Source organism: Cervus canadensis, chromosome 33 (genome assembly GCF_019320065.1).
Source record: "Cervus canadensis isolate Bull #8, Minnesota chromosome 33, ASM1932006v1, whole genome shotgun sequence".
NCBI classification, from domain to species: domain Eukaryota; kingdom Metazoa; phylum Chordata; class Mammalia; order Artiodactyla; family Cervidae; genus Cervus; species Cervus canadensis.
In genome coordinates, this window is record NC_057418.1 from 29,640,330 (window position 1) to 29,660,460 (window position 20,131).

At 46.0% G+C, this 20,131-nt stretch overlaps 1 protein-coding gene and 1 non-coding gene across 2 annotated transcripts in view; one reads left to right on the forward strand and one right to left on the reverse strand.

The window, feature by feature from the left end:
- Positions 1–3,556, forward strand: part of TULP4 (TUB like protein 4) — a 202,002-nt gene extending 198,446 nt beyond the window's left edge. The window contains exon 15 of the mRNA XM_043457022.1: positions 1,371–3,556. Coding sequence (XP_043312957.1) covers positions 1,371–1,487 — 117 coding nt within the window. The 3' untranslated portion in view covers positions 1,488–3,556. The remainder of the gene's footprint in view (positions 1–1,370) is intronic.
- Positions 3,557–16,842: 13,286 nt separating this feature from the next.
- On the reverse strand, positions 16,843–16,915 carry TRNAR-CCU. The gene has a single exon. It is a non-coding gene; the product is annotated as a tRNA-Arg (tRNA).
- Between the last annotated feature and the right edge of the window lie 3,216 nt (positions 16,916–20,131).

Below are 20,131 nucleotides of genomic sequence, written 5' to 3' on the forward strand. Positions count from 1 at the left end.
CTTGCCCACTTCCAGAACCTACCCTCCCAGAGGTGTACTCTTCCAGTTCTGTGTGCTTTTCCTGGTGTCTGTCGATGCGTTGGCAAAGAACACGTTTCTACTTCTGTCTCTTGATTTTTCAGTTTGGAGCATCACGTACCTATTTCTGTCTGAGCAACTTGAGGGTTCGTTTTCTTCACCCCAGTCTCCCCCCAGCACAGGTGAACTTTCCCTTCCCCCTTTCCCAGGTAAATCAGTAGTCATGGGTCCACTGATTGTGCCAGTAAATATGACTCATCTCTGAGCCATTATGTTTCCTTTATTGTGTAGGTTCATTACCCTCGACGTAATGATTACCCAGCTTCTGTTTGCTTATTTCTCTGTGTTTCTGTCATTAAGTCCTCCCCTGATTCTCTGGCAGAATGTGCATCTCCTCTTGGTGCACTTGAGCATTTTTCGTAGTTTCTCAGTTCTTCCTGCTCCACTGCATGCCTGTCATTCTGGACTGTCCTCCTCCACTATTCTACGAACTCTTTCCACCGCTCATTTAAACCTCAACATTGTTAATTCACTCAACAAATGTTTATAGAGTACCAGCTATATGCCTTGCAATCTTCTGGGCCCAGGAGTTGGCAAATTATGGCCCACAGGCCCATCCAGCCTGCAGCCTCTTTCTATAAATAATGTTACAAATAATGTTTATTGAGACACAGCCACATCCGTCCACTTCAGTACTGTCTACCCTGCTCTCACCCTACAACAGCAGTTCAGTAGTTGTGGCAAAGTCCATGTGACCTGCAAAGTCTGAAATGTTTATTTTCAGCCCTTCCCAGAGAGTTTGCCAACCTCTGTTTTGAGTGCTGAAATTTGAGCACTGAGGAAAGCAGAGGAAAGGTCCCTCTCCTCATGGAGTTTACAAAAATGGAAAAGAGACCATGAGCAAATAAATGTCACATCATGTAACAACATCACCAGTGTGGTCCCAGTAAGCCCTGGGGTGCCCGGAACGCAGAGGCCCACGAGGGGCCCAAGCGTGCTCTCCTGGTCCCTGTCTGAGCAGGGACATCTGACAGTCACAAGCGGTGGTTCTCTTCAGCTTCTCTCAGCCTGGAGATTCCTCTCTCCACTGCTTCCTTCTCCATTCTGTTTCCTTGGTGGGGAAGCCCCTTCCTCTGACCCACGGAGCTCCCCACACTCTGAACCTTCCTCATGGCCTCCCCACCGCGCAGTTCAACATGGTCCTCCAGGCCTTTATTTCCCACTAACTCACAGTTAGATTGAGGAGTTTATCAGAGTCGCAGAACTCTCACAGACGTGCTGTCTGCCTCTGTCGGGAGTGGCCCTGAGGGTCTCCGTTAACATGTCTGCCTCCCCACCCCACCCCACCCCAGGTGATGCAGTTCGGGAGGATCGACGGCAGCGCCTACATCTTGGACTTCCAGTACCCCTTCTCCGCCGTGCAGGCCTTTGCGGTCGCCCTGGCCAACGTGACTCAGCGCCTCAAGTGAGGGGCCTGGTGTGAGCAGGAGAGAGAGGCCTGACAGTGGACCTGAAGGAGCCCCAGGGCCCCGGGGACCGGAAGATGCAGGCAGGACTGGAAACGTCTCTCGGGCCCAGGAGAGGGCACTGACCTTTCGTCGTTATTTGTTTGGGTTTTTATTATCCTTTATTGTCTTTTTTTCTTTCTTTATTTTTAAACAAAAGTAAGATACAGGAGAGTGGCATTTGGGACCGAAGGGTGCGAGGCACCTAGTGGTGCTTAGGAGGCGAGGCTGCTGTGGGAATGGATGTCCTACTGGGTTTGCTTCTGTCGGCCACAGGATGGGGGGGCACTTGAGAAGGAAGGTCGACCGCCTTCCCGCCTGGCTGGTTCTCCGAGGCCAGGAGCGTGCGTCGTTCTCCTCCTCCACAACATCCAGCTTTTATTATTCCTCCAACATCACCGCTAGTGTAAAAAAAACACACACACAAAGAACGTTTAAAGAAAAACACAACCAAAAAATCCTGAAGGTACAGGTTCTCTTGGTGGGGCACCGTTTAATTCACACGTTATGTTATTCCCTCCCCTCCCCCCGAGGTGCTTGATTAATGAAGGGTATTTTGGCAAATGCACTGTGTTTGACTAATAAAAGGAGGGTTTTTTTCCTGGGGGTGCTGTTACCAGATATAAAAGGATGTGCTCGTGAGCTGACAGGGAAGGATGACGGGAGGAAGGGACTCCTGCAGGTGTGCGCGCGGTCCAAGGGCTACGCTCACTCGTCAGAGCGCGTTTACTAGTTTCCCAGTGTGTCAGAATTCCGTCGACTCAGCGATCCTTCTGTCTGATCAACTTCAGGAGCAAGCTCCCCACATGTAGTGGTGGCGGCAGTTTTCTGGGCTGCAGGGGTGGGTCACTAGAGGCCGAGAAGCGGGGCTTCCCTCCCTCTCCCGCTCTCATTGTGGGATCTGGGAACCCCAGCTGACACAGTATCTATCCCGTTAGATAACTGTTCTGTACTTTTTCTTCCTAAAAATGCTGACAGCACTGATTTGAAAGCACTCCTTTCCTCTTTGGGGCTGTATTAAAATTCAGTTGGCTAGAGATGTTTTCCAACAGATTAGAAATGTAATAAAAAATAAAAGATGTTAGGCACTTGCCAGGGTGTGAAAAGATAGAGTTATAATCAGTTCTTTGACAAGAGCCCCACCAACTTCTCTAGAAAGAAAAAAAAAATTGTTTATTAACTGTACAGACTGTTTACTGAGGTGATAAACCACTGGGAGAACATGGTTAAGGTTACAGAACTTACTGTAGCTCCTTGACTGTTACTTGTTAATTGAAACAACAAAAATCCAGAGATTATCTTTCCCCGTCTCCTTCTCCTAGGGGACTTGTTGGGCCATATTTAGTCCTGCTCATAACAGGACCCAGTTCATGTTTTTGGTTACTTGTATCTGTGAGAGTAGGGCAGGAGCACAAGAACTGTCTACTGGTTTAGGGTCCTAAATTTAGATTTTGTTTTAAAAAGAAACAAGTGGAAGATACTGTAGAAACGTATTAAAAAAAAAAATTGTCTTTAATCTTCTGTTTTAGTTTTAAAGTTAGGAAGGAAACAGGCCCAATGAAAGATGACATCCCCTTACCATTTTCTCCAGACCCCGAAGAAACACAGGTGAGGTTTTAAATATGGTGAAGGCCGTCTCCCCGTTATTACCAGAGTTTCCCATATTTTAAAATATTGAACCTGATTCTTTGGTGGGTAAATTTTTCCAGAAAGAATTCAGCTGTGTGCTCAGAATTATAGAATTCTTTTATATGAGTTTGTGTAGCTTAATACAATGTTTCTGTGCTTACTCTCAGTTGTGCAATAATGGTTAGAGCCTATTTCTAAATAATTTAAAGGCAGTTCTCTTGTTTCATTGTCCAAGAGTTAATTATTTATCTTGCTTTGATAGTGTTTGTAGAAATTATTCTGTTACTATGATCTGGTGAGTTATGCCATTTTATTATTTATTTAGAAAAATAGTATGTTTGTAATGACTTATTTGGTGGCAGTATGTTTTGCTGCAAGAAATAAAAAGGATATGGTAGAAGGTGTTTTTTTGGCTGGACAGTTTGTACTTTTTCTGATTGGGAAAAACTCATCCTTTAGAAGTAATTTTTTTTTTTCATTTTGTATTATCAATTTTATACAAAGGAGAGTTCTTCGAGATAACAGATCCTAAAATAGTATTTCCCTTTCTGTTGAAAATTTTATTTTCAATGAAAATAAGAGGTAAAATGGAGAGAAATCCTTAGAATGAAAATGACAAATACGTGTGAAGAGAAAGTGAGTATTTGTAACAGATAATGAACTAAACTTCATGATGCTTAAGCTCAGTCTCCAGAAGCCCTTTTTCCTACGCGGGGATGAAGGCCTCCACCCTGGATGTTTGGCAGGAATTCGCCTCTGATGAGCAGCAGCTGCCCCAGCCTGAAGGAGGAGGTAGCCACTCGTCAATCAGACGGAAACAGGTGGCTGTAGCCGTTGTAATGCATTGTCTTTGCAGTTAATGGTGACGATTTCACTTATTTTGAAAATTGCTTTCATTTGGTCAATCTCTATTAAATACTACCAAAGTCAGTACTTTAAGCAGCGGAAGTCTACATACTTAGTGTTTACTAATAGCAATTTATGAATATTAAGATACCTCATTGAATCTCTAAAGTTAAAAACATTAGCCCAGTAAATAGCCAACTGCATAACAGGATCCACACCTCTCTGAGGGAAGCGGTATATTAACAAACATGAAAACCAATTTCAAACTCGGTTTAACCTCATCAAACCAAAGGCATAGCTTTGAGTATAGTACACTCATTGAATGTATGTGTATCCTAAGAAGAACTCACACCAAGAAAGCAAGAAAATGTCAAAGCTCTCGTGGCAGGAGAAGTCCAAGGGTTTGCAGTGTTTTCACCCTTGGCTGTTGCTTCCTTATCGTGTGCCCCAAGAGGACACCTGAGTGTGTGATCATAGATGAAAGCCAGGAGACCGACCCCCGGATTGAGCCAGCTCTGCTACAGAGTTGCTGGGTGACCTTGGGCCTCCGTTTGTCCATCTGTAAAATGAAAGGACAGCCTGAACAATCTTCTAAACGCCTGCAGTCCAGATTGATGACGTGAAGGCCTGAAATGTACGTTTCCTCATTCCACTTTACAGACTTGGAAGGTAGGTTTCAAAACATGGCCTTTTGTAGAGAATTTTTTTTTTTTTTTTTTGCCTGTTTTCATGAGCCACCTACTGAATGTAAACCAGTGCATTTAAAATAATACCTTTGGAAGCTTTACCTCTAAAAGCAGATGAGTTTGGAATCATGTTTGTTCTCATAAGAGTATGCAAAAGCACCAGTTCCAGGCGGGCTTCCCTGGTGGCTCAGCTGGTAGAGAATCCGCCTGCAATGCAGGAGACCCTGGTTTGATTCCTGGGTCGGGAAGGTTCCCCAGGAGAAGAGATAGGCTGCCCACTCCAGTATTCATGGGCTTCCCTGGTGGCTCAGATGGTAAAGAATCCAGGAAGACCTGGGTTTAACTCCTGGGTTGGGAAGATCCTCTGGAGGAGGGCATGGCAACCCACTCCAGTAGTCTTGCCTGGAGAATCCACATGGACAGAGGAGCCTGGCGGGCTACAGTCCGTGGGATCACATGACTAAGCGAGACTAAGCACACTGGTTCCAGGTAAGACAGACGAGCCACACACGAGTGTGCCCTGCTTGGTGGGCACCCCTGAGAATGGCCCGGAGACAGGTCACCATTTGCCCTAAGGAGTGGGTGGGGAAAAGACAAAGGAGTGTGCGCCTAGTCTGGCTTGAGTTACCGAGTGTGCTCTGCAGTGTTGCACGATCTTCGTGTGCAGGTTTCTCAAGAAGGAACCCCTTCTGTCCCCTGTGGGCCGTGTATCTTTCGGCCAAGTCAGTGGTTGTGAACAAAGTTGGTTGACACAAGATGTGTCCAGATGTAGTGTGGGTTCCTGGGATTTTTGTCACAGCACACATCTCAAAAACTTCAACATTTGTGTGTCTCCTTATCTCTGGCTGATGAAACTCTGAAGGGTTGTGGTTTTCATTTCTTTGGCATTGTGTGATTTTCTTATAACTTGTACCTGTGTGTTCTATGTTCTTTTAAGGGGGAGGGGGAGGGCTCTAAGACCTTGTTTACTGTAGGTACAGTTTCTTTCGTGTTGTAGAAAAGTTTGCGTTTGAGAAGGCACTGTATTATTTTACCAAAGGAGTATTGTTTTTGCATTTGTTTCTAAATGCATCATTTGAGTACTGTAAATTTGGACACGCTTTCTGAATTTAGTACTATTGGTGTTTCCTTTTTTGTTGTTGTTTTCTTCTAGCAGTTACTCGAGCAGTGCAGGTGCACAGGCCCCAGACCAAACCAGACCACCTGCATGTTCTCGCCCCCGCCTGGGGACTGGCGAGCTGCTTGGTGCACCCGATTCCTCACCTGTTGGTTGGATGGTTAGTTGGTTGGTTTCTTAACTCAGCATCCTGCTTTGTTTCACTTTCCAAGCAAGATCTGTTGAGGTTTCCAATTTTCATTCTGATGAGCTCACCCTTGTCTCCTCTCTCCTTATGTGTTTTGTGTATTTGATTGTACAGGAGGTATTCTAGAAGGCATTGGTGGTTTGCATTCAAAATGATGTGGTTTGTCCAAATTATTTTCCATCTTTATTACCAAGATGGGTCAATCTCAATTTTTTTTTTCCTTGATGATTTGACATTGTAAGAGTTGTCAGCTATGGCTTAATAAAATTTTCAGATAAAAGAAAAAAACAACCCATCATTTCCTTGTGTGCCGAATTCAGATGTGGTCTTGAGTCATTTGAGAAGAAATCATTTCTCTCTGTTGGCATGACCCAGGATGATGGCGGCTCCAGTTTGACTCCTGGGTTACCGCCAACTATTACTTGACACCTGAGACCTTTATTATCATTGTTCTTTTTGAGAGGTCTGAGTCGTGCTATTTTCCTGTTGAGTTGATTTGAGTTTTTGTTTTTATTTCTCCTTGCTTTTTTAAAGAAAACCAATTCAGGGTGCTTCTGCTAGCACCTACAAGATCTGAGGTGCTAAATACATTGACACCTTTCTTTTTTACTTCGTAACAAACTTAATAAAACCAGGTCTTGAGCAGTTCCACTACAAGTGCTAATATAACTGTTAATTGTTACTACTACTAATGAGACTTGGTGCACCTCCGTGCTGTGCCCTGGAATTCCCTCTGACCTTGGGAGGGAGGCAAGGGCTGAGGGTCATAGGAGGCTCATCTGAGAATACTGTTCCCATGCACATTTACAGAGCCACCCATGTGGTTTTTCCAGAGATAAAAAATATATATATATGGTTACTCAGGCTTTAAGAGACAGAACCAAAAACCACTGTCATCTCTAACAAATTCTTTTTTTTTATCTCTAACAAATTCAAATCATTAATTTCTAAATAATCATAGAACTATAAACCTCTGCTTTAAATAGTAATAGTCATACAAAGCTAACCTGAATTTTGTATGAGAATCAAAATAGATCTTGTTTTATTGTGAAAGTTTGTGAGCTTCAAGTTGATATTGCTTGTATCTTCACCACTTAAATCAGGTAGCAAGGAGACCTGATCAGAAACAAGCTCCCTCCTCCCCTCCCCTGAAATCAAGGGCCCAAGACCCTCAGAACCAGACTCTATCATGAGCTGAGGGCCCAGGAGCCTCAGGACCAGGCTCTATCATGAGCTGAGGGCCCAAAAGCCTCAGGACCAGGCTCTGTCATGAGCTGAGGGCCACGTGTAGGAGTGGAATTACCTTCTCCACCAGCCCGGCTCCTTGACAGCTTTGGGGCCATTCATTGTGAGTTGGTGTCTCCAGAAGTGATTTATTTTCAAAGTAAGGATACTTGACAAATCCCTTTCCTTCTAAAACCTCATCTTGAAAAGGATGCATTCTGTTTTTATTCTGGCATACAGTATTCTTTTCCTAGTAGTGTTAAGAGAATAGGGAGTCAATTTAGCTCCCTTATCCCGGCCCCCAAAATTCGTTCAGTTCAGTTCAGTTCAGTCACTCAGTTGTGTCCGACTCTTTGCGACCCCATGAATCGCAGCACGCCAGGCCTCCCTGTCCATCACTGGAGCTTATTCAAACTCATGTCCATTGGGTCGGTGATGCTATCCAGCCATCTCATCCTCTGTTGTCCCCTTCTCCTCCTGCCCCCAATCCCTCCCAGCATCTGGGTCTTTTCCAATGAGTCAACTCTTCACATGAGGTAGCCAGAGTACTGGAGTTTCAGCTTCAGCATCAGTCCTTCCAATGAACATCCAGGACTGATCTCCTTTAGGATGGACTGACTGGTTGGATTTCCTTGCAGTCCAAGGGACTCTCAAGAGTCTTCTCCAACACCACAGTCCAAAAGCATCAATTCTTTGGTGCTCAGCTTTCTTCACAGTCCAACTCTCACATCCATACCTGACCACTGGAAAAACCATGGTCTTGACTAGACGGACTTCTGTTGGCAAAGTAATGTCTCTGCTTTTTAATATGCTATCTAGGTTGGTCATAACTTTGCTTCCAAGGAGTAAGCGTCTTTTAATTTCATGGCTGCAATCACCATCTGCAGTGATTTTGGAGCCCAAAACTCATTGGAGATACACAGTTGCCTCGTGGAGATGGCAGATGTTCTAAGAATGCACAGCTGAATCTCCAGACTCCATTATAAAGTAGATACCTTTTGCCTTTTCTTTCAGAAGAAAATTGAAGCTTTGAGAGATTGAAATGATTTCTGGATTCCATAGACAAAAACAATCCTGAAGTAGAATCGAAGGTTTCTGGATCACATTAATGAACAGACCTAATTTTAATTCCCAGCTTCTCAGTCAGGTGTTCCTTAATCATTCGCCTGTAATGAGCTCTGAGCCACTTGCACTTAGTCATCTCCCGAGAAAAGAGAGGCAGTGTAGGTGGGCCTCCCTGGCCCCGCAGCAGGCACGCTCACCCGCTCCAGAGCTGCTCCTCTAGAGCTGTCAGAAGATCGAACGGTTACTCACCCAGGCGTCATGAAGGAGCTGGTCTGCGTGGATTTGCTTCTCTGCTTATCTTAGAAGCCATTGCTCGATGCACTGAAGAACATGCAACCATCCACATGAAGAAGAGTCTTGTTTCTGAAATCTTACTCGGAGTTCCTGTTGGAACCGTAGCTTCAGGCGATAGCAAATACACCAGCCTGGAAGCAGAACCCTGGCCGGAAACTGAGTCCTGGGTGAAAATAGTTACCTCCCTTCTGGTTTCCATCTCCTGGGTTTCCTGCCCTCCACATCACCTCGCTCCCTAGAGTGTGCGTTCTCTGTGCTTTAGAGAATGTGAAAGCCTCTGTCCTGGTATTTCCCTTGCACGAGGATGGGAACTTTCAGTGCAGTTCCCAGACTTGTGTTGTTTTTTTTTAATAAAATAATCTTTATTTTTGATCTAATCTATGCTAAAATTTTTTTTATTTTTATTTTTTAATGTAAATTTATTTATTCTAATTGGAGGCTAGTTACTTCACAATATTGTAGTGGTTTTTGCCATACATTGACATGGATCCACCACGGGTGTACATGTGTTCCCCATGCTGAACTCCCCCTCCCACCTCCCTCCCCATCCCATCCCTCTGGGTCATCCCAGTGCACCAGCCCCGAGAACCCTGCCTCACACATTGAACCTGGACTGGCGATTCGTTTCACATATGATAATATACATGTTTCAATGCCATTCTCCCAAATCACCCCACCCTCGCCCTCTCCCACAGAGTCCAAAGGACTGTTCTATACATCTGTGTCTCTTTTGCTGTCTCGCATATAGGGTTATCGTAAACCACCTTTATAAGTTCCATATATATGCATTAGTATACTGTATTGGTGTTTTTCTTCCTGACTTACTTCACTCTGTATAATAGGCTCCAGTTTCATCCACCTCTAGAACTGATTCAAATGTATTCTTTTTAATGGCTGAGTAATATTCCATTGTGTATATGTACACAATGCTTTCTTATCCATTCAGCAGACTTGTTTTTGAAACTTTGCTCTTGAGGCCAAGTAGAAGCTCTGTGGGAAATTAGAAGAAAACTATAGCAGAGAACTTACTGAGTTTATCTTGAGGTGAGATAAGCCTGAGGAATTTATTAAATCTCAGCTGTCTCTCAGGACAGCGTCTTGGCCGTGTGGGATGTCTGCCTTGAGTTGATTGATCTGAAATTCAGGTAGCCCCCGTGCTGCTTAGCTCTAATGTGTTCCAGGCACTTGCTGAGCCCCGTGGTTATGCAGTGTTTTTCACTACGTGTGCAACAGTAGCCCCCACCCCCAGGATCCCCCAAAATGGGGAAACTTGGATGATAAAGGCTGGCTCCATCACAGTGTCTCAAACCACTGATCCAATTGCCTTCTCTTAGTCAAGCCTGTTACCTTGGTCATTTGCCGCATCTTCAGCCAGCAGGGTGCAGAGAGACCTCGTGACTGCTTTTCCAGTCTCCTTCAAAGCACGCCAATGAGGCCAGTCCTGACGCCATTCCCCATTGTGCACGGGGAACTGAGGGTCACTGAGCATCATTTTAGCTTGGCCTCCAGCTCATTCAAACGGTCTTGTCATTTCCCCTTTCAAACAAATCAACTCATTGTTTCCTGCCTCCCCAGGTGTCACCTTGAGGGCCCCCCCGAACCACCTGTGGCATTTTGCATGGACCCAGTAGTAGGTGCAATCCCAGGTATAAGAGGAGCAGTCTTTTAATCCTTGAATCCCATACTTTCCATGTCTGATATCATGGAAATCTGGGCTTTACCAAAATGTTACTTTTTCTTTGTCTCCCTGGTAAGAAGGTGAGCGGCCAGATACCACAATGCTTGGGATGCAAACGTGTGATGGATTCCCACTGCGAGGAGGAGGGCTGTCCTCAAGTGATTGATTTCTGTCTCTGCTGGAGCCCCAGGGCGTCCTCTGAGTCCCCGGTCACATGTTCCCGAAGTACCTGTACTGAATACAGGGGGCTCTCAAGTCCGGGGATTATGGTTTCTTGCCAGTACTGAAGCTTGCCTCCTTTGTTTTCAATCATGAGAGAAAACATTTCTCTGACAGAAAGAAATTGTCTCCATTCATCCCGTGTGTCCAGCCGTGTGGGAGAAAGTCCTGTCAGCACCAAATGGTTCATTTGATGGTGCTGATCACACATGGAGTTGGCCTCCCTTCCCCAGCCTTTCCCGTTTCATTTCTATCAGCTCCACCCTGGTGGGTCTCACTGTGCTTCAGGGCCCCCCTTGGGGTCCCAAAGAGTCAGACACGGCTGAGCGACTAACACTTTCACTTTCAAGCATATATTTAAAAGCGTAATAATTTTTCAAAAGCATCCAGATACAAGTGCATCTGTTCCAAGAGACTTATTTGGAGCTTAGTACTTGTCTTTATCTTCAGTACACTATAGAGGGGCTTCCCTTGTGGCTCAGCTGGTAAAGACTCCACCTGCAATTCAGAAGACCTGGGTTGGATCCCTGGGTTGGGACGATCCCCTGGAGAAGGGAACGGCTACCCACTCCAGCATTCTGGCCTGGAGAATTCCATGGGCTGTATAGTCTATGGAATCACAAAGGGTTGGACACGACTGAGTGACTTTCACTCACACTAGAGATGCAGCTAAAACTAACTTAATTAGCTAAGGTCTTCCAGCCAACACAACCCAAGGCTGCCTGGCTGTATGTATAGTGTCCAGACTCTAGAGCAAAGGAGAAAGGGACACCAGCAGCTCAGCCCCCTTTGCTGCAAAACAACAAGTTTTGCAAGCCACTGTGGGCAAGTGTGCTCTCGTGACATCATAAACCCCTCTTCTCAAGCCCCTTGTGGGAGGCTTTGGTCCCAATGTAGAGACGAGGAGAGCAGGTAGAAACTCCTAAGTGACTTCGCTGCAAGCCAGGCAGTGTTGAGAGCTGGGAGCACACCACGGAGCAGCCAGACCAACACTCCTTTTAGAAAAGAGCTCGTATAAAATTTCATAAATGACAGAGAATGAGCACTGACTCCTGGCCAGTGGAAATCCGCTCTCCCAGGGAAACGAGGCCCAGACTGGAGCCCAGGACAAGGCCGAGAGTTGACCTCACATTCGCCTTCTCTTCATTCCTCCCTGACGGTCAGCTTCCCGAGATGGGCGTGATGCTCCAAAGACCTGGGTGCACCTTGTCCAGACCCCTGACTTGGACGTCTTAGAAGTGTCGAGAAACACAGTTAAAATTTAGAGAGAAGCCACTCTCAGGACAGCTGACGTTTCATCAGAGCCCATGCTGCTGGCAGTCAAGACCCACCGGGGTGTGGGGGAAGGGACTCGGTCCAAAGAGAAGAACCAGAAAGTACCATATGCCTGGGGTTTTCCACATCGGCCATCCTCCTAAGAGAAGAGCTGATCTTCAAACCTCTCACCCAGGCAGGGCAAAGAGCCGCATGAGGCAGAAGAGACAGGGGCCTCACCCAGACCTCCCTGCACCTAGGTCTCCTTCCGGTCACTTTGTGCCATGAAGTGTTCCAGGCTTCATTCCCTCTTCTCACAGAAGCAGTGAAGCACTCAGCCCCACCCAGACCTGGTCCCTGGCCTGTGCCGGGCCGGAGGTGCTCTGTGCTGTGCATCTACAAGGTTACAGGTAAGGGATGTGCGCATATCGGCAGGATTTGGACGTTAACACCCAGGCGTTGTTCTTGGAAACAGTTCAGATTTTATTTAAAACTTATACAACACACAAAAAAAATAAAAATTAAAAAAAAAAAAAAAAACTTATACAACACTTACCTCCTTAACAAATGCCCGTGTGCACCACTGGATGACAAGTGTTATAGTTGAGACCAGACTTGAAAGTTCTTGGTAAAGGCTGGGTCACAGCACTCTCAATAAGTAGTGACAAGACTATTAACTGTGAACAGGTTCCAGATCAGTGGCGTGGGATCAGGAGCACTGTTCTGAAAGCTGGGAGATGAAAGAACTTATCCTGACTCTGTCATCAGAATTGCATCAACAACTTCAGATATCCAGAGGACATCACCCTAAAGGCAGGAAGCGAAGAGGAACTAAAGAGACTGTTGATGAAGGTGAAACAGGAGAGTGAAAAAGCTGGCTTAAAACTCAGCATTCAAAAAACTTAAGATTATGGTGTCCAGTCCCATCTCTTTATGGCAAGTAGAAGGGGAAAAAGTAGAAACAATGACAGATTTTATTTTCTTGGGCTCCAAAATCACTGCAGACAGTAACTGCAGCTATGAAATTAAAAGAGACTTGCTCCTTGGAAGAAAAGCTATGACAAACCTAGATAGCATATTAAAAACCAGAGACATCAGTCACAACAACGGTCCATGTAGTCAAACTATGGTTTTTCCAGTAGTCATGTATGGATGTGAGAGCTGAGCCATAAACAAGGCTGAGTGCTGAAGAATTGATGGCTTAGAATTATGGTGCTGGAGAAGACTCTTGAGTCCCTTGGACTGCAAAGAGATCGAACCAGTCAATCCTAAAGGAAATCAGCCTTTAATATTCATTGGAAGGACTGATGCTGAAGCTGGAGCTCCAATACTTTGGCCACCTGATGCGTGACTCACTGGAAAAAGACCCTGATTCTGGGAAAGGTTGAGGGCAGGAGGAGAAGGAGACGACACAGGATGAGGTGATTGGATGGCATCAGCAACTCAATGGACATGAGTTTGAACAAACTCCAGGAGATGGTGAAGGGCAGGGAATCGTGGTATGCTGCAGTCCGTGGGGTCAGAAAGAGTCAGGCACAACTGAATGACAACTGCTTATAGATGGGGAGACCAGACTAAGTCCGTATTCCCCAAGGGATGGGTCATACTTCCCCAATACTTTGCACTCTGATGAAAGGGAAACAGACTTCCTTTACTGTAGGGTTTTCTAGAAATACCATTACTCTAATGTGTTGTGCATGGTAGACTACACAGGGGAAGAAATACCAAAGTTTTTAGTAACCCAAACTTTCTTGCCCTTGGAATCCTGCTTTAAGGGAGCATCTTAGTAAGACCAGTGACCCAAGGAATAAATAGAAGTAGAGAAATTGGGTTGGATGCTCTCCACATTCTTCCTGACTTCAGAATTCTGTGCTTCTGTGAATTTTACTGAAAACCTAAGGCAGATTTCTTTTCTCCCTCTTCTCGTAGAATAAATGATTTACTTCGCTCCTGCTCAAGTAGGCAAGAGACCCTTGCTCAAGTGTGGAGTGTGTTTGCTGAGCTGCACAGGTGTAGAGTGCTGATTTGTTTCTACAGAGTACTTACTGAAGAAGCAGAGCTGATGGAAACCGAAATGAGCTCTTGCCCTTTACAGCCTACCGAGATGCAAATATTCGGCTTGTTTCATTTGCAGTTTAACTCTCGTGATACAGTCTTTCCTAAGATAATTGAGATCGACAATGCCAGACTCGTTCTGACCTAGCTCGTCATCAGTTCCTAAATATTTGGAGATTTTTGTCTCCAGTTTTACTGGGGCCCTAGACCTCATCTTTCACTCAGTTTAAAGAAGAGAACTACTTGGGGTCAGCCAAGTGTTCATCTGGGTTGAAGGCAGTACACCCTAAGGTCTGTGATCTCCAGGTGTTGGGGGTTCATAACCAGAAATGCTGGTTCGATAGATGATTTACAAAAGTAAACATCTCTTCTGAGCTCTTGCAAAAGACTTCTTGTCATGTCAGTTGCCAGTACCAAGAATGTTTGATGACATGAAAGAGTAGATAATGTCCCCTAGGAGCTCCTGAAGAATGGCATCCTACTGGGGACTGCCCAAATATCCGGGGGACAGCTGGTGGCCACCTGGGGATGGCTCAATGGAGGGGGACCAGGCCTCACTGTGTGCTCCTGGGAGAGTCCCACGCCCCTGGGGAGCACCTCCTGAGAGGAGGCCTGGGGCTGAGGGCCCCGAAAGGGCCACTGAAGAGGTACTGTGTGGTGCCCGTTGATACCAGGGAGACACTGCAGGGGTCAGGGCCACCTCAAGATAGTCTGGAAATTCATTTTTGTCTTACGTTTATAGAAGTAAAGACCAACCACTGGTGACAAGCAAAGCCTAGTTCTTCAGAGTTTGATGTAGCAAGGGAGTCAGCTACCATCAGTGTGATTGGCAGAGACTCAGAGGAGCGGGGGGAGGGGGCTTCTTAGTGGAGAAAAGGGGAGACCCAGGTGTGTCCTGATGGAGGCTTCAGGGAAGCTGGAGGTGACTGGTTAGAAACCTGGGGTCTGACGGTTGGTCAGGAGTGCACACTGGCTTTCTCTGGTTGGTCCTGAATTGGAAGCAGGGATGAAAATTAGGGGAACCGTCAGTTACTGGTCACCTTCTGACTGTATGGGGCCATTTATCACAGAGATTGTTGTTGGAGGTGGCAGTGTGACTCCCTCTAAGCTGATGTTGAGCACACAGGCCTTTGGGAGTGGCTACAGCGGGTTTCGAAAAATTGATGATTTTGAACTGTGGTGTTAGAGAAGACTCTTGAGAGTCCCTTGGACTGCAAGGAGATCCAACCAGTCCATCCTGAAGGAAATCAGCCCTGAATGTTCATTGGAAGGACTGATGCTGAAGCTGAAACTCCAGTACTTTGGCCACCTCATGCGAAGAGTTGACTCATTGGAAAAGACCCTGATGCTGGGAGGGATTGGGGGAAGGAGGAGAAGGGGATGACATTGGATGAGATGGCTGGATGGCATCACCGACTGAATGGGCATGAGTTTGAGTAAACTCCGGGAGTTTGTGATGGACAGGGAGGCCTGGCGTGCTGCGATTCATGGGGTCGCAAAGAGTCAGACACGACTAAGCGACTGAACTGAACAGCGGGTTTCAGGTCGGGTGTTTGTATAGGGTCTGGCCACTGTCAGTTTATCCCTTCAGTCTCTCAGTTTAAATAAGCAAATTTCCAGCTTTCCTGAAATGTATCATAAGAGTGAAATCAACCTACCCCCAGTGAACAGTAAGTTAACTGGCAGTAGTGGAAAAAAAAAAAAAACTTTACAATTGCCTCAATTATATTTTTAAACACTGTCCAGAAAGAAGAAGTGCTGTCCAGAAAACACGCATCTCACTCAGTTTCCAACTTAATCTTGTAAAAATGGAAAGGGCACGTGCGGAAACAGTCATAAGGGGATAAACGTCCTAGGAGCCACTGGAAATTATGTGAGAAAGATAATTAGGAAATGCTCAGCAGATCATCATCCAGTTACAGCCACGTTTTATCACAAACCTCAGTTTTATTTTACTGCCTTAGTTCGCCCCCTAGGAGCACACAGCGAGTTCGTGAAAACTTCTTTGCCTTTTCTGTGGCAGACTTGGGACATTCTCATCACTGATAAAGGCAAGTTCAGGGAACTGGTGCTCATCCGCAACAGGGCTGGTCTGCTGCTTGCCTGGCCACCTGCTTCTGACACGTCTGAATAAGAATTCTCCCACCTCTAAATGGAATACCACCCTGGGGAGAAAAATGGATGCTGAATCCCCCTGGGGAGGTGGCAGGGGGAGGCACAGCAACTCCAAGAGAGCTTAGCGCTGCATGAATGGAAAGCCAGCGTGTTCTCGAAAATTCAGGGAGCATCTAATTCTCTACTGACTGACTCACCGTGTAGAAGGAGTGGAAGTATAAAATGTCGATGACAACTTTATCAGAACTCCAAGGTCTCTGTGCTCTTCTTAATAAGGTCATCCAGCCTGCCTGTGTCCTGCTGCTGGACAGACATGGTCATCTTCCCCTCTACCCCTGCAGGTCCTCTGATGCTTGGGTGTCGTCTCCTTGGAGATTCCCTTTCTCAGAGAACAAGACTTTCAGCTCAGGGTTGAGTGCACTGACCTGCTGGTAAATATCAACTAGCTTTCTAGAAACAAAACCCTGAATGCATGATATACCCACATAAGCATAATAAATTGCCGTGATACAAAAAATGCATCACACACAATTACAAATAATATACAGTGCTCTATCATAATTCCATATGACCATTTGGGTCTCAGAGAATGCTTTTGTTGATTTTCTCCAAACGCTTATATCTGTAGCCAACCTATGATTGCAACTGACAAATAAGCGTGGTTCTGACATGAATGTTGGTTGTGAGTGAGACAAATGTGAAACAGCAAAGATGTATATTGCATGCATTGCCAGAACTTTACTCGGACATTAATGACATGAGAATTTCTGTGCTAAATAGGATAATGGTTTCCAAATACTGGAAGAAAATTTCCTAAATTTTTGTGTTATTTACAATGTGGTGGCAACTGACATGATACAGTTTTCAAGTTAAAACTACATTATTTTTTTTAATTTATTTTTTTATTTATTTGGCTGCACTGTGTCTTAGTTGCTGCATATGGGATCTAGTTCCCTGACCAGGGATTGAACCTGGGGCCCCTGCATCAGGAGCTCAGAGTCTTAACCACTGGACCACCAAGGAAATCCCTAAACTACATTATTAACATTGTCTCCATGACTTAAGTCTAGAGCCTAGACTGGAAGCAATAAACAAAACCAAGTTAACTCCTGATTTATGGCTTTTTGCTGATTTCCATGATGTAAATATTCCCACCAGAGCCCATTTCAAGCAACCAACACATCTCTGAACATGGGGTCAGAAAGAAATGAACAATGAGTAGCAGCTTAATGTTTAAAAATGAATGCATTAAACAATCAGCTCTCAAGATTCCTAAAAATTGAACCATCAGCTGTTAGGAGCCAGCATGAGCTAACTCCAGCACATCGATGTTTGCGTGCATTGTTTTTCAGAATGCAGAGCAAGCCGGGCCTCAGATCTGACTGCAGTGTTGGGATTGTTGAAGCTAAGGGGGCTAAGTGCTTCACCTGAAGTTACTCAAAGGGGTTCAAGATATAGATTTTAAAACTTTTTCTATTAATTCAGCAGCTATAAATGAAGTGCCTGCTCCATGCCAGATTCCTGTTGAGACAGGTCATTCCAGGATGGACAAAATCGTCCCAACCCTGCCTCTCAGAGTGTGAGGTCCCAGCTGGTCATGTCCCCTGCTGCTGCTGCTGCTGCTGCTGCTAAGTCACTTCAGTCATGTCCAACTCTGTGTGACCCCATAGACAGCAGCCCACCAGGCTCCCCCATCCCTGGGATTTTCCAGGCAAAAGTACTGGAGTGGGGTGCCATTGCCTTCTCCGGGTCACGTCCCCTAGGCTTTGCTAAATCCCTCTCCCGGGTCAGCTCGTCTTGTCTACTCAAGGCCCAGGGCAAGTGAAGCAGAACAGGACCCCACGGTCCTCGCCCCCACCCCACCACATCCTCTGCCTACCTTTTGTCTGTGGAAAGCTTTAGTCGAATAAGTTTATTCAGAGAAGTGAGAAATGTGAAAACAAAGGAGAGTAAATTATAATAATGTAGTCATTAAGCTTAGTCAAGGATCTTTAGTTCTTTCTCAAGGGCTACAGATAACATTCTGAGCCATATCCTGTGAGCTGTCTTACAGATACTAGAACACCAGGCGGAGAGGTTAACTAGGTGAAGATCAGACTGCACCCAGGATGTGAGCCACCACAGTTCCAAGAACTGGCCTCAGAGAAATGGGACAAATGGACCCTGGAAGTGAAGATTAACTGGACCTAAAGCAACCAGGATGACGCCGGTTAGACCCCCGATGACGAGTTTGAAGATGACTGTCAGCTGACCGTGCTGTGACGGCATGTAGCCCCCTCCCCACTTGTGTCCATAAAAGCTCTTGCCCCACTGGTTGCCTGGTGGCAGGGGGTGGGGCGGGGAGTTGGCCTTTGGGAAGATGTCCTCCCCCCGCCCCCACCAGTTGCTGGCATCTAAAATAAACTTTCTTTCCACCAGCCTGGCCTGTTTATTGGCTTTTGAGCGGCGAGCTGGGTCCCACACCCCTTTCAGTAACAGAAGCGAACCCTGTTGTGCGGAGGAGCCTGCCTGGCCCACCCCTCTCCTTCGGGTCCCATTCATCTCTCCTCCCGCTACTCCACGTCTGCCGCCCTGACCCTGGGACAAGCCTTCGTGGCCCGCACCCCCCAGACTCCTTCCTGCTCCCTCTTCTCCCGGACGGTTCTCTACGCAGCAGCCAGGGTGATTTTTTAAAATAAAAATCCCTGTTTTTATATCACTGCTCAAGTTAAAATCCTCTAATGGCAGTCAGGCATGACAGTGAGAGACGTCACCTCCAGACCCAGCCCTTGGGCTCTGTTGCTCACCAGCTGGGTACCTTGGGGCAAGATTCAGCGGCAGCTCTGTATGTTTCCCCGCCTGCATCAAGAGGATCACAGAGCGCCCTCTGGAGAGGTTCGACGTGCGTCACCATCCTTCCCACTAGGTAAGCATGGTATTAGCTCCTGACCACTCCTCCAGCCTTTATTAGCTCCAGCCTCACATCCTCAGCCTTTATGCTGAACGATAAATAATGATAAATGACTGCTCTGTGTGTGTTCCAGAGCCCCCGTGCCTCTGCTAGCCGCTCACCACACTGACCTTGTCTAAGCTTGTCTCACTGCCTGACACGCCTTCCCCATCAGCCCCGCGTCACCTCTCAGCTCATCCTGCAGAGCCCTTTCGAGACCATATTTGCAGCACAGCCTTCCCTTGTCCCAGTCTGGATCAAGTCTCTTGCTGTGTTCCTTCAGAGCACACATCACGTTCTCCTCACATGTGGATTAGGATGAATATGTAACAGTTCATGTCCTGTCTACACAGCGGACTCCGTGAGAATGCCCAGTGCCTTGTAAAGTACCTGGAACAGGGTGGGTACTCACTGTGTGTAAAACCTCTGTAATAAACAGGGCTTTTTTAAGAGGCCACTCATCCTAAGCAGTGTCTCATTCAGCAGCATTCCAGTATAAGCTGGAAAGTTTGACCACAATCCTCCATGTGCCTAAAGGTAGCATTTGGTGTCAACCCTCTCACCCTACTACTCTCCATTTCCCCATCCAGCCAGGAGCCCTGCTTAGCCGCACCAAGTGCTCATCCTGACAGCAGAAGAACAAGGATAATGTCAAGACTTCTCCAAAGCATTTTGCCCTAGAGGATTGTTAGCTGTTGAGCAAGCTTGACTTCCCAAGACCATTCCTAAAGCTTTCAGTAGGTAAGTAGTCACTTACTGAGCATCTTTCAGATACAGGACATCACTGCAGCTGCTTCACACACCCACCTTGACTCTATTCTGACACAGAAGACTGAACTATACAAGGGGTCAGCTTTCCCACAGGAAATCCTGAAAGCCATGAACCTTCAGCTTACTAAGATCAAGCAATTCTTCCTTGTAGGTACAACATACTTTGTCTGTTTTAAGTCCTCATGAGAGAAAAATATTAAAGTTAAATGTTATATCAGGAATTTGCTTTAATACGTCCCAAAAGCAAAAATGGTAGAGGAATCAGATGACACTGGGAACTGAAGCCAGTTGAGAGACAGTAGATAATGTGGACAGGGAGTGAGCACGGGAATTCAGTAGACTAGACTGTTTGTGGGTATGTGTGAAAATTTCCATAAAGTGTTTAAATAGTCTCAGAACATATAAAGTCACAACTGATAGAACTACTGGGATTCATTGACAAGTCCACCATTGTGATGCAAGCATACAACATAGTTCCTTTCGTTATAGATGGATCTAAGGCTCAAAGCTTCCTTTGTGGCTCAGATGGTAAAGCGTCT